Genomic DNA, 13,799 nt, shown 5'->3' with positions numbered 1-13,799 from the left:
CCATGGCAACGATTACTGCGAACTGAACTAAATTGAACTGGACTTTGTGTCACTTTGAAACTGTCATTTACCCCTAGACAACGATAGAGCTTGATTGATCCTGTTATCTGAATTCTGTGTACATGTATGTTTATCATTGCTGAACTGTTGCATTCATTATCCTTTTGATTAGAGTACTGTGTTGCTTGTTTCTTTAATAAAACTTTCTTAGTTCTAGTAATCCAGACTCCAAGATCCATTTCTGCTGGTTTGGCAACCCAGTTACGGGGTACGTAACAATGCATACAGACAAAAGGGGCCTCATTTTGATATCACAGTAAAATGATACTGCCAATGTAAGTTTCATAATTCAAATCTTTAAGTATCTATGTACATTATATAAAAAAAGAATTAAGAAATTCTGATAGATACAAGAAATTCTGTAGATACTAGAAAACCAGAGCAACAACACAAAATGCTGGAGAAACTCATTGGGTCAGATAGCATCCATGGAAATGAACACTTAACGTTTCAGACCCCTCTTCGGGTCTCAGCCTAAAACATTGACTGTTTGTTCATTTCCATGGATGCTGTTTGACCTGCTGAGTTCTACCGGCATTTTGTGTGTGATAATTAATCAAAGATAATTTTCTATCCCAGTTTCTTATAGGGATAACACAAGTTACCTGCAGAGATAAACAAGAGACTGGTACCAATTACAACCACCACACAAAGTCTATTCTAAAGTCTATTGAAGTCATATCCAAAATACTTACATCCACCAATTTTTTTGCGCAATTCTCCATAGCATATTAGCCCATAGAGTTCCTGAGAGGATTTCTTCAGTCCTCGAGAGAATACTGCAAACAAAATATAATTGTCAACATTTGTTGAACATGGTATAAATATGAAAAGAAAATTCAAATGGGATGAACACACTAATAAGATGCACATAAAAATTCTGGAGATGAAATTGTGTCGTCTGCACATAAGGCAAACCAAAAAAAAAAATCACCCATTGCTCTTTTTATTCAAAAATGTGAAGAGGTGGCATTCATACAAATCCTCCTCTGTCTGGAGAATTGGTGTTCTGACTAGACTGCCAAAGAGTAGCCTTGAGAAATATACAATTGCTGCCCCCAAGTATCACTTCTGGAAAGAACATATTGTCCTTGCAGGTTGAATTGCTCCAATACACTTTAATTAATACATCACTCTGCCTTGATTAAAATAGGGATAAATCAAATATTGGAGTCAGCTACTTTGGGAGTTATTTTGTTTCTTCAGGTCCATCACAACAAAATTACATTACTCTCTTCATATAGATGATTATCTTGTGTTACTCAGATATTAAATTGAATACTCAAATCAATCTCAGGCATACGAATCACTGTAAATTGGCTTCTTTTTCTCCCAAGGGTCAAATATTAATTCGGCCAAAGAAACGCTACTTCATCACAGGCAATTCAAGTGTTTACGTGCACACTACCATTTCTCCTTGCTTGATTTTGATAGTTACAAATTAAGAGTCAAATGTTAGACAAGAGCAATTCAGTATCCTTTATACAGATTGTATACCCAAGCAATTTTATAAGCGATTCTCATGTTTTAAAGACAGTGACAGAATATATGATGTCACCATAGATAAAGAAAATTAGGATCACAGCAGCAGCGATAATGAGCTAGTTTGGAATTGGAATTAAGGATTTTATCACTTTTGCATTATATACAAAAAAATGAAATTCTGCTCAATAGAGGAAACCGAACTGAAACAAGTGTCCAAGTAGCAGAGTAAGGATGAAATTCGTCTCACTGGAACCTGTATTCACCATTATTGAAGTCGATGTATTTGGAGATCTTGTGCCAAGTACGGTAGTAGAAGTGCCGAACCTGCTCCTTGTTTTTCACCATGCTTGCTGGCTTCCCTTTCTTCTTGTACTTCAGAGCTATGTTGTTCTGTATTGCTTCAAAATCCTTCCCATGCTACAAAATAAACAAAAAAAATCCTCTGAAAGCAATGTTCAGATCAATGGAAACTTATGAGTGAAATCAAACTAGATTTGAATGTTTCCGTCTGAACAAACAGCCTGACCATTCAGGAGTATTTTCAAAAAGAAATCAACATGAGATGACAGCAGAATCCCTGCTACAAATCTAGCCCTAGCCATGGACTTCATCACTCTGCTAATTTTCTGAACTGCAAAGGCGTTTAGGATTTTCACTAAATTGCTATTATTTGTAACAGCGTCACCAGAAGTACCAATGTCTGTAATATCACTGGAATGTTTACCTATTTAATTGTTTTATAACTACAATGGAAATACCTTCAGACACTACTAATTTTAAAGATCCTGTATAATACCAGGCTTTCTAGAATCCACAATTTATAATACTAGTTGCATCTTGAAACTTTAGCAATATTACAAGATCTCTCTATTTGGGGATATTAAATTTGAAGATATGGGGAGGTATGGCAATGATATTTTCTGTAACAATGAAACTTAAAGAATTTACCTTATGGAAGAACTTTGAAAGAAAGTGTTTAAATGTTAATCAGATTTTACACAGTACTATAAAGATGATACTGTCATAACTGCTAAGTGTCATAACTATCAAATCATGTCATATCAGCAAATCAACCTCTGCAAACCACTCGTACCTCATACAACCCTTCAAAAAATGAATTTTTGTCCTCAGCGCTCCATGATTCCCACTGCCTACGGACTTTCTTCTTGTTCCCTTCCTCCTTTTCTCCAGATATGGCAGATAAACTCTTTGCTGTGGTTTTGCTGCTTCCACCAGCACTGCCCGCAGCAAGGCCAGATGCATAACCAGAAGCAGCAGTGTTCCCCTCAAGACCTGTTGAAAGAATAAAACTATTTCAGTAGGTCAAATGTACCGAGAAATAAAAATGCAGCCAAAGATATTCAACTGCATTTCTGCTGCAATGGTTTCAATGAAGGAAGATTGTACAGAACAACTTTTATTATTTTCAGCAATATGGTAACATCATAATTTCATACCATTAGCTATTACAGGTATCCCCCACTTTTCGAACGTTCACATTACGAAACCTCACAGTTACAAAAGACCTATATTAGTCACCTGTTTTCGCTAACAGAAGGTGTTTTCACTGTTACGAAGAAAGGCAGCACGCGGAAAAAAAAAACAGCGCGCGCCCCGAGCAGCTGCTCTCCCCCCCCGGATTCGGAACTGCATTCTAGCCGGCATTGCTTAAACATGTGCCTGTGAGCAGCCATTTGCAAGATGAGTTCTAAGGTATCGGAAAAGCCTGTAAGAGCTCGTAAGGGTGTTACACTTAGCATAAAACTAGACATAATTAAGCATTTCAATCGTGGCGAACGGAGTAAGGACAAAGTGAGTTTGGCTTGTGGAAGTTGACGAAGATGATGATGAAGAGGTTTTGGCATTCCATACCAAGAACTGATAGATGAAGAGCTGATACAATTGGAAGAAGAAAGGATAACAATCAAAACCGAATGCAGAAGTGAACAGACCGAAAGTGAAGTTGTCCAGGAACTGAACATGAAGCAACTGCATGAGATTTTTGCTGCAATGATAAAGTACGACTTTAATTTTGAAAGGGTACGTCGGTTTAGGGCATATTTGCAGGATGGTTTGAGTGCTTACAAAGAACTGTATGATCTAAAAATGTGCGAGGCTAAGCAGTCAAGCAAGCCTTCCACATCAGCCACAGCAGACGACGAAACTCGACCTTCGACATTGAGGCAGGCAGACATAGAAGAAGATGACCTGCCTGCCCTGATGGAAACAGACGACACCTCAGTGTCCCACCACCCCAACCCCCGGACAGATACCGACTCGCGAAGAATGCAGCGGTAGCCAGGATGCACCCAGCACATTTTTAAGAAAAAAAGCCGAAATAAACAAGCTAATTAATTAGGTGCCACTTGGCACCTAAATGTCGGCCCAGATCAGAGGCGATTGCTGATTGCGTTGCCTCTGATCTGGGCCGACATTTATGTGCCGGGCGGCACCTAATTAATTCACTTGTTTGTTTCGGTTTTTTTCTTAAAGATGTGCTGGGTGCGTCCCGGCCACTGCGGTACCTCTGCATGCTTCGCGGATCGGTATCAGGTTGCTGCCCGGAGGATGGGGGCCACTGCACCACCCCAACCTCCGACGACTCAGCCTAACACACCATCATCAGTGTGCTCTGCGCTGTCTTCCCGATTCCCGTAAGTGATACTACACTGTACATACATTATTTCTACTTTATATCGACTTTTTACGTGTTATTTGGTATGGTTTGGCAGCTTCATAGCTTAAAGGTTACTGGAGAGCACTTGCGCCGTGTTTCTGCCGAGAGTGCTTGCGTGAGATTTTCGCTATGGAGAACAGTGCAGCAATGATTGTGGAAAAGTATTTCTACTTTATATAGGCTGTGTATTCATCATATCATTCCTGCTTTTACTATATGTTACTGTTATTTTAGGTTTTATGTGTTATTTGGCATGATTTGGTAGGTTATTTTTGGGTCTGCAAACGCTCACAAATTTTTCCCATATAAATTAATAGCAATTGCTTCTTCGCTTTACGACATTCCGGCTTACGAACCGTTTCATAGGAACGCTCTACCTTCGGAAGGTGGGGGAAACCTGTATACAGGTCTAGAATACAAGAGCAGGGATGCAATGCTCAGGCTTTATAAGGTACTGGTGAGGCCTCACCTTGAGTGCTGTGAACAGTTCTGGGCTCCTCATCTAAGATGTGCTGGCATTGGAAAGGGTTCACCGGATGTTCACAAGGATGTTTCCGGGAATGAAAGGGTTATCATACAAGGAATGCTCAGGATAGAGAGGCCGTCAATTTAAAACAAGAGATGCAGAAAAATTTCTTTAGTCAGAGGGTGGTGAATTTGTGGAATTTACTACCACAGGAAGCTGTGGAGGCCAGGTCTTTTGGAGTATTTAAGGTAGAGCTTGATAGGTTCTTGATTGGACATGGCATCAAAGGTTACGGGGTGGAAGTGAGGCTGAGGAGTGGGATAAAAAAGATCAGGCATGATTGAATGACAGAGCAGACTCTACTTCCATGTCTTACGGCCTTATTAAATAAGAAAATAGTGCACTATAGAGTAAGGAAAATATCAGCCATAGTATCTAATCTTAGTCAAGAACTTTTACAATACACAGGAACAAAAGGCAGGAAAGTACAAACCCCACTTCCAGAAAAGTTGGAATATTTTCCAAAATGCAATAAAAACAAAAATCTGTGATATGTTAATTCATGTAAACCTTTATTTAACTGACAAAAGCACAAAGAAAAGATTTTCAATAGTTTTATTGACCAACTTAATTGTATTTTGTAAACATACACAAATTTAGAATGTGATGGCTGCAACACACTCAACAAAAGTTGGGACAGAGGCATGTTTACCATTGTGTTACATCACCTTTCCTTTAAACACTTTTTAATCGTTCTGGAACTGAGGGTACTAATTGTAGTAGATTCGCAATTGGAAATTTTGTCCATTCTTGCTTGATGTAAGACTTCAGCTGCTCAACAGTCCGTGGTCTCCGTTGTCCGATTCTCCTCTTCACAATGCGCCATACATTTTCAATAGGAGATAGATCTGGACTGGCAGCAGGCCAGTCAAGCACACGCACTCTGTGTCTACAAAGCCACGCTGTCGTAGCCCGTGCAGAATGTGGCCTGGCATTGTCCTGCTGAAATAAGCATAGATGTCCCGGGAAGAGACGTCGCCTTGATTGCAACATATGTCCCTCTAAAATCCTAATATACGCCTCAGAGTCAATGGTACCTTCACATACATGCAACTCACCCATGCCCTGGGCACTGATGCACCCCCATACCATCACAGATGCTGGCTTTTGCACCTTTCGCTGATAACAATCTGGACAGTCGTTTTCATCTTTGGCACGGAGAACTCGACGCCCGTTTTTTCCGAAAACTAGCTGAAATGTGGACTCACCTGACCACAGCACACGGATCCAGTCTTTCGGTCCATCTGAGATGAGCTCAGGCCCAGAGAACTCGCCAGCGTTTCTGCATAGAGTTGATGTATGGCTTCCTCCTTGCATAATACAGTTTCAAGTTGCATTTCTGGATGCAGCGACGACTGTGTTGACTGACAATAGTTTTTCGAAGTACTCCCAAGCCCAGGTGGCTATAATTGTCACAGTAGCATGAATTTTCTGTGCGCTTTTCAATCTTATTTTAACTCTGTCCCAACTTTTGTTGAGTGTGTTGCAGCCATCAAATTCTAAATTTGTGTATATTTACAAAATACAATTAAGTTGGTCAGCAAAACTATTGAAAATCTTTTCTTTGTACTTTTGTCAGTTCACTTGAATTAACATATCACAAATTTTTGTTTTTATTGCATTTTAGAAAATATCCCAACTTTTCTGGAAATGGGGTTTGTAAGTTAAATGACAAAGAAATAATTACTGTACACAGTTCGGCCCAGAGAATAACTTACAATAATTCACTTTCAGCTAAGAAAGATACTTTTAAACAAACTGATCTTTAAAACCAAGAAAGACCATTTCCACTTCATCAGGGGGTTGCAAGGCATTCCTAAGCAGCCTTGGAGCCCATGATGTAACAATAAGACAGGGATTCAGATTAATAAATTAAAGTTATCCCTCGGAACAAAATTTAACAATTAATAGGGGTAATTGCAAAGCTCCTCAATCAATGTCAGGTATTATGCAACAAATTTACAGTCACAACACAATGCATTATAAATCATACTTCAAAAGCTAAAATAGCCATCACATAATATGAAACAAATGCACCACGAGTTCTTTATAATTTATGTAACTGGCACACTTAGCGTATTATAATTTTCAGCACATTAACACTTCAGCAGAGTGGTGATACAATGGCTCATTTTATGATATTTCCCATATTGCCCTCGTGGCTAAAGGGATCAGGGGGTACGGAGAGAAGGCTGGTACAGGGTTCCGAGTTGGATAATCAGCCATGATCGTACTGAATGGCGGTGCAGGCTCAAAGGACCGAATTGCCTACTCCTGCACCTATTTTCTATGTTTCTATAAAACTTATCAATAGCAAATTTAACCTGTTCATAAATTGAAAATTATGACATTTAAAAATCTATTGATACCTAAAATCTACAGATGCTGGACATCTGAAATAAGAACAAAAATGCTGGATTTACTCAGCAGAACACACATCATCTGTGGAAAGAGAAAAGTTTCAGAGATATACTCTAGACTAACAAAAATTTGGTCCAATGTGTCCAGCAAGTAATAAACTGTGGCTGAACAGCTCAGAGCAAAAGTTCTGAATTTGCAGCCTAAACACTGCTGACACTATCAATGCAGCACTTTATTTTTCTCGTGTTTGACATGGCTACCATTTTTATTTATCAATCTATTATGTTTGGATAGGTTACAAATCAGGATTTAATGAATAGATGCATGAAGAGCATTCAAACTAAAAATACACCAGAACAAAATTACGGAGTGCCATCCTTGCACTTCCCTTAAACAGTACACAATTTAAACTCTTTTTTGTGTGTCAGTTTCTACCACTTTGCTTTCGCAGCTACCTACAGGCTGTGCTCCAGCACATACTTATAGATTTGATCCAACCTGGTAAGGAAATCATGAAAGCAGACGTTTCTAAATTTCAGCCCTTGGGCCTTATGTAATTTGAAAGCCCAACAGCTCACTTTATTTGCACTCTTTTTCTACTTCTTCAGTTCTTCTTCATCAGGGTGGGATGCATGGGAAGTGCTGAATTTAAAACCTGTGAATAAATCCCAAATCAGAACACCAAGGCTGGTTTCCATCTGCAGCATGGAAAACAGAAGTGTCAGTTAATTTCTTTATGTGTCTAACAAAAAAAACATAGAATGTAGAACTTAATTGCCAATCTCTTCATTTAAAAAAGCAACAAACAACAGGAACTCTGCAGATGCTGGAAATTCAAGCAACACACATCAAAGTTGCTGGTGAACGCAGCAGGCCAGGCAGCATCTGTAGGAAGAGGTACAGTTGACGTTTCGGGCTAAAATTCACTACTGCGAAGCCTCTTCCAGTGATGCCTCCACCGAAGAAGTTTAAATCTTCTCTTCGACGGGAGTTCAGTGAAACCATCTCTAACTGCTCCCCACCTGTAATTTCTTCAGCTCTTCAACTTTTCGACCACATTTTGACTCAGACTCGCTATCACAGCCATATATCCTTTCTTGGAACGTGCCTCCGTTACCAAGTTGGCTTTAGGATTTGTTTCCGAGCCTCTCACCGCTTCTCGCGTCAAGCTCTGAAGGCGACCCTCTCCGCCATGAGGAAGTATTTGGTGTCTCTATCCCAGACCCTTCCACACCTTCGGGACACTTTCTTCGCCGTCTATAATGGTCCTACCCATTATTTCATCCTCCGTCGGATCCATGCCTGCAATCACTGTTTTTTGACATTGTCATGTTAGGCAAAGATCGCAAGATCCTACATCTGCAGACCCCAAAGCCTGCTGGCCCTGAAACAAGCAGGCATGAACTTCAGATTGCCTCTGCCATTGATCTCGCCGGCTCCAACACCTCAGGGCATATTCAAAACCCGGACTCCAGCAACGACCATGGACACCTTCAAAGCGATTGCGCAACCACCTACTGCAACTCCAGCCTTGAACTCCAGGCCAGGTCTTTATGTGCTGCTGTTGTGACTCCCGTCTCCCCTTCCCCCAGCAATACTCTGCAATCCCGTCTCCTTCAGATCCCACCGTCAGCTCCTGGGCCCTCAGAGGCACCATCTTCCTCTCACCCCAATCCTCCCCTCTCCATTGACACCCCCAGCCTCCCCGCTCCCGCCTCTGATCCCAGCTCTCATCCGTGCCGGGTCTTTACCATCCCCTCCGACCTTCAACTGTCGGAGGCAGAACGCTCTGTCCTCAGTAAGGGCCTCACCTTTGTCCCCCTTCGCCCACACCTCAGCGAGTTCCGTGTTCGCCATGATGCGGAACTCTTCTTCCACCCTCTCCGTCTCCGTGCCTACTTCTTCGGCAAGGACTCTTCCACCCCCACCGATGACCTCTTCTCCCATCTTCAACCCTCCTCTTCTTCATGGACACCCCGCTCTGGTCTTCTGCCTGCTCTGGATCTCTTTATTGCTAACTGCCGACAGGACATCAACCCTCTCGACTTCACCGCACCTTGTTCCCATTCCAACCTCACTCCTTCGGAACGCTCTGCTCTCCACTCCCTCCGCACTAATCCTAACCTTACTATTAAACCCGCCGATAAGGGGGGTGCTGTTGTAGTCTGGCGTACTGACCTCTACCTTGCCGAGGCACAGCGACAACTCGTGGATACCTCCTCTTATTTACCCCTCGATCGTGACCCCACTAAGGAGCACCAGGCCATTGTCTCCCACACCATCACCGACTTTATCCGCTCAGGGGATCTCCCATCCACTGCTACCAACCTTATAGTTCCCACACCTCGCACTTCCCGTTTCTACCTCCTACCCAAGATCCACAAACCTGCTTGTCCTGGCAGACCTATTGTCTCAGCTTGCTCCTGCCCCACCGAACTCGTTTCTGCATACCTCAACACGGTTTTATCCCCCCTTGTTCCATCCCTTCCTACCTATGTTCGTGACACTTCTCATGCTCTTAAACTTTTCAATGATTTTAAGTTCCCTGGCCCCCACCACTTCATTTTCACCATGGATGTCCAGTCCTTATATACTTCCATCCCCTATCAGGAAGGTCTCAAAGCTCTCCGTTTCTTTTTGGATTCCAGACCTAATCAGTTCCCCTCTACCACCACTCTGCTCCGTCTAGCGGAATTAGTCCTTACTCTTAATAATTTCTCCTTTGGCTCCTCCCACTTCCTCCAAACTAAAGGTGTAGCTATGGGCACCCGTATGGGTCCTAGCTATGCCTGCCTTTTTGTTGGGTTTGTGGAACAATCTATGTTCCGTGCCTATTCTGGTATCTGTACCCCACTTTTCCTTCGCTACATCGACGACTGCATTGGCGCTGCTTCCTGCACGCATGCAGAACTCGTTGACTTTATTAACTTTGCCTCCAACTTTCACCCTGCCCTCAAGTTTACCTGGTCCATTTCCAACACCTCCCTCCCCTTTCTAGATCTTTCTGTCTCTATCTCTGGAGACAGCTTATCCACTGATGTCTACTATAAGCCTACTGACTCTCACAGCTATCTGGACTATTCCTCTTCTCACCCTGTCTCTTGCAAAAACGCCATCCCCTTCTCGCAATTCCTCCGTCTCCGCCGCATCTGCTCTCAGGATGAGGCTTTTCATTTCAGGACGAAGGAGACGTCCTCCTTTTTTAAAGAAAGGGGCTTCCTTTCCTCCACCATCAGCTCTGCTCTCAAACGCATCTCCCCCAGTTCATGCACATCTGCTCTCACTCCATCCTCCCGCCATCCCACTAGGAATAGGGTTCCCCTGGTCCTCACCTACCACCCCACCAGCCTCCGGGTCCAACATATTATTCTCCGTAACTTCCGCCACCTCCAATCCCACCAGTAAGCACATCTTTCCCTCCCCCCACCTCTGCTTTCCGCAGGGATCGCTCCCCACGCGACTCCCTTGTCCATTCGTCCCCCCCATCCCTCCCCACTGATCTCCCTCCTGGCACTTATCCTTGTAAGCGGAACAAGTGCTACACATGCCCTTACACTTCCTCCCTTACCACCATTCAGGGCCCCAGACAGTCCTTCCAGGTGAGGTGACACTTCACCTGTGAGTCGGCTGGGGTGATATACTGCGTCCGGTGCTCCCGATGCGGCCTTCTATATATTGGCGAGACCCGACGCAGACTGGGAGACCGCTTTGCTGAACACCTACGTTCTGTCCGCCAGAGAAAGCAGGATCTCCCGGTGGCCACACATTTTAATTCCACATCCCATTCCCCTTCTGACATGTCTATCCATGGCCTCCTCTACTGTCAAGACGAAGCCATACCCAGGTTGGAGGAACAACACCTTATATTCCGTCTGGGTAGCCTCCAACCTGATGGCATGAACATTGACTTCTCTAACTTCCGCTAATGCCCCACCTCCCCCTCGTACCCCATCTGTTACTTATATTTATACACATATTCTTTCTCTCACTCTCCTTTTTCTCCCTCTGACTATACCCCTTGCCCATCCTCTGGGTTCTCCCCCCCCCCCCGCCGCCATCTTTCTCCCCGGGCCTCCTGTCCAATGATCCTCTCATATCTCCTTTGCCAATCACCTGTCCAGCTCTTGGCTCCATCCCTCTCCCTCCTGTCTTCTCCTATCATTTTGGATCTCCCCCTCCCCCTCCCACTTTCAAATCTCTTACTAACTCTTCCTTCAGTTAGTCCTGACGCAGGGTCTCGGCCTGAAACGTCAACTGTACCTCTTCCTAGAGATGCTGCCTGACCTGCAACTTTGATGTGTGTGTTATTTAAAAAAGCATCTCTGAGGTATTCTAAGGATTCAATAAATCTACTAAACTATATTGGCATATTTTCACCCAGTTTAATTGCATCAGTTAACTCATTTTGTAGTTGCCAAGGACAAGAGGTTCAAAATTCCCTCTGTTTACCTTTCTTTCCACTTTAAGCTACTTAAATCAAATGCTCACAGCCAAGCTTCTGGATATCTGCCCTAATACCCCCTTATATGGCTTGAAATCAATTTTTTGTTTCTCTGAATACCATCAGACTTTTTGCTATGTCGATGACAACACATAAGTGGAAGTTGCTGATCCAAATTTATGGACTAAACAAGTTAGTGGATTACAAAAGCAAAGGCAGATTAAAGTATTAGAGCAAAGGACTTGAACCATCCTTGGAACAAGTACAATAAAGTGACTCTTTGAGTGTAGCTCCAATGGAAATTAAATATTTCCATTTAGCTGAAATCCACAGTCACAGCCAAGGGTACTTTAGTAAGCAGCATCATTTTAAAACATCTATTGATACTGAAGATGGATCTTGGACTGCAGTTCCCCTTTAAGAAAAGTGGATAGCACATCAGTCTACAGGTGCAATTGAAACGGAGAGGCATCAGAACCCACTTCCAACTATTCCGCTGGTGAATGTAGTCTCTGGAAAATAGAATTGAAGACCTCAGAGCAAGATTGCTGTATAAGATGGGCATCAGGCACTGCACTTTGTTTCATGGAAACATGGCTATCAACTGCTATTTCAGGCACAGTGCTGCAGCCTGAAGGGTTCATTATTCTCTACAAAGACAGGCTAGCCTAGTCTTTTAAAAGCTAAAAGAGGTGAAGTATGATTAATGATCAACTCATTGTGGTGTACAGACCTGGTCCTGGTAGTGGTGTACATTCCACCTCAGGCTAACATCAGGCAGGCAATGGAGGAGCTGAGCACTGAGATTAGCAGTCACAAAACAGAGCATTCATGCATTCCCTATCATTATTGATTTCAACCAAGCCAGCTTGAAGAACTGTTTGAACAACAACCACCGACATCACCTATGAAACCAGAGAAGCCAACACACTTGATCACTGTTATTCCACCATCAGAAATGCTGGCTGTACTTCTACTCCCATCATGTAGGCAGAGACTAAAGACCACAGCACTGGTGGTCAGAACCAAGAAGGTATGATCAAGGGAGGTGGAGGAGCGCTTACGGTGCTTGGAGTCAGTGGGTTGGACAATATTCAGGGTTTCATCTTCAGGTCTGAATGAATACACCACAGTTGTCACAAACATCATCAAGATTTGTGTGGATGAGTGCATGGCTTTGAGAACACGCCAGCAGACATAGCCAAACCAAAAGCCAAGGATGAACGAGGAGATTTGTAGTCTGCTGAGGGCTAGATCTGTGGCATTGAAGACTGGTGATCCAGAACTATACAAGATGCCCAGGTACAACCTACGGAAGGCTATTTTAAGTGTAAAAAAAAATTCCGAATGAGGTTAGAGACAGAATCAGACGCACGTCAGCTCTGGCAGGGTTTGCAGGACATCACCTTGTAGGAAGTAAAGCCTAACATCCTAAATGGCTGTGATGCTTCACTCCCAGATGAGCTCAAGGCCTTTTATGCATGCTTTGGAAGGGAGAATAAAACTATACCTTTGTGAATCCCTGTAGCCTTCGGTGACTCTGTGATCTCTGTCTCAGAGGCCGATGTCAGAACATCTTTTAAGAGAGTGAACACCTGCCAGACGTCAGGCCCTGATGCTGTACCGGGTAGGGCTCTGAAAACCAACTGGCGGGACTGTTCAAGGACATCTTAAATCTTAATACTGCAGTCGGAGTTTCCCACCTGCTTCAGAAGGGCAACAATGATACCAGTGCCCAAGAAGAGCAGAGTGAGTTGCCTCAATGACCATCACCCAATGGCACTCAATGCAATTTGCTTTTTGCCATGATAGGTCTACAGTGGATGCAATCTCACCAGCTCTCAACTTGGCTTTGACTCACCTGGATAATAGTAAACCTATGTCAGGCTGCTGTTTATTGATTACAGCTCAGCATTCAACACCATCATGTCCTCAGTTGTAATCAACAAGTTCCAAAACCTGAAACTCCCTGTGCAACTGGATCCTTGACTTCCTCACCAGGAGGCCACAGTCTGTGCGGATCAGAAACATCTCCTCCTCGTTGGCATTCAACACTGGTGCACTTCAAGAATGTATGCTAAGCCCACTGCGCTTTTTTCTCTCTCTCTCTCTCTCGCCCCCCCTCCTCCCCCCCTCTCCTCCACACACACACACACACACACACACACACACACACAGCTGTGGAGCTAGGCACAGCTCAAATACCATCTATAAATTTGCCGATACAGGTTTCCCCCGCCATCCGAAGG

The 13,799-nt window shown here is 43.4% G+C and overlaps 1 protein-coding gene across 3 annotated transcripts in view; it reads right to left on the bottom strand.

Moving 5' to 3' along the window:
• The window catches only part of cramp1 (cramped chromatin regulator homolog 1), a 91,919-nt gene that overhangs the window by 61,236 nt on the left and 16,884 nt on the right, over window positions 1-13,799 (bottom strand). For all 3 annotated transcript variants that reach the window (XM_063059174.1, XM_063059175.1, XM_063059173.1), the window contains exons 3-5: window positions 2,639-2,838; window positions 1,809-1,962; window positions 756-839 (exon numbers count right to left, since the gene is read on the bottom strand). In XM_063059174.1, the coding sequence (XP_062915244.1) occupies window positions 756-839; window positions 1,809-1,962; window positions 2,639-2,838 (438 nt within the window). The remainder of the gene's footprint in view (window positions 1-755; window positions 840-1,808; window positions 1,963-2,638; window positions 2,839-13,799) is intronic.

This window comes from Mobula hypostoma, chromosome 9 (assembly GCF_963921235.1).
Source record: "Mobula hypostoma chromosome 9, sMobHyp1.1, whole genome shotgun sequence".
Lineage (NCBI taxonomy): Eukaryota > Metazoa > Chordata > Chondrichthyes > Myliobatiformes > Myliobatidae > Mobula > Mobula hypostoma.
Note: the sequence above shows the minus strand (reverse complement) of the source record. Positions and strands in the feature narration are given on the sequence as shown.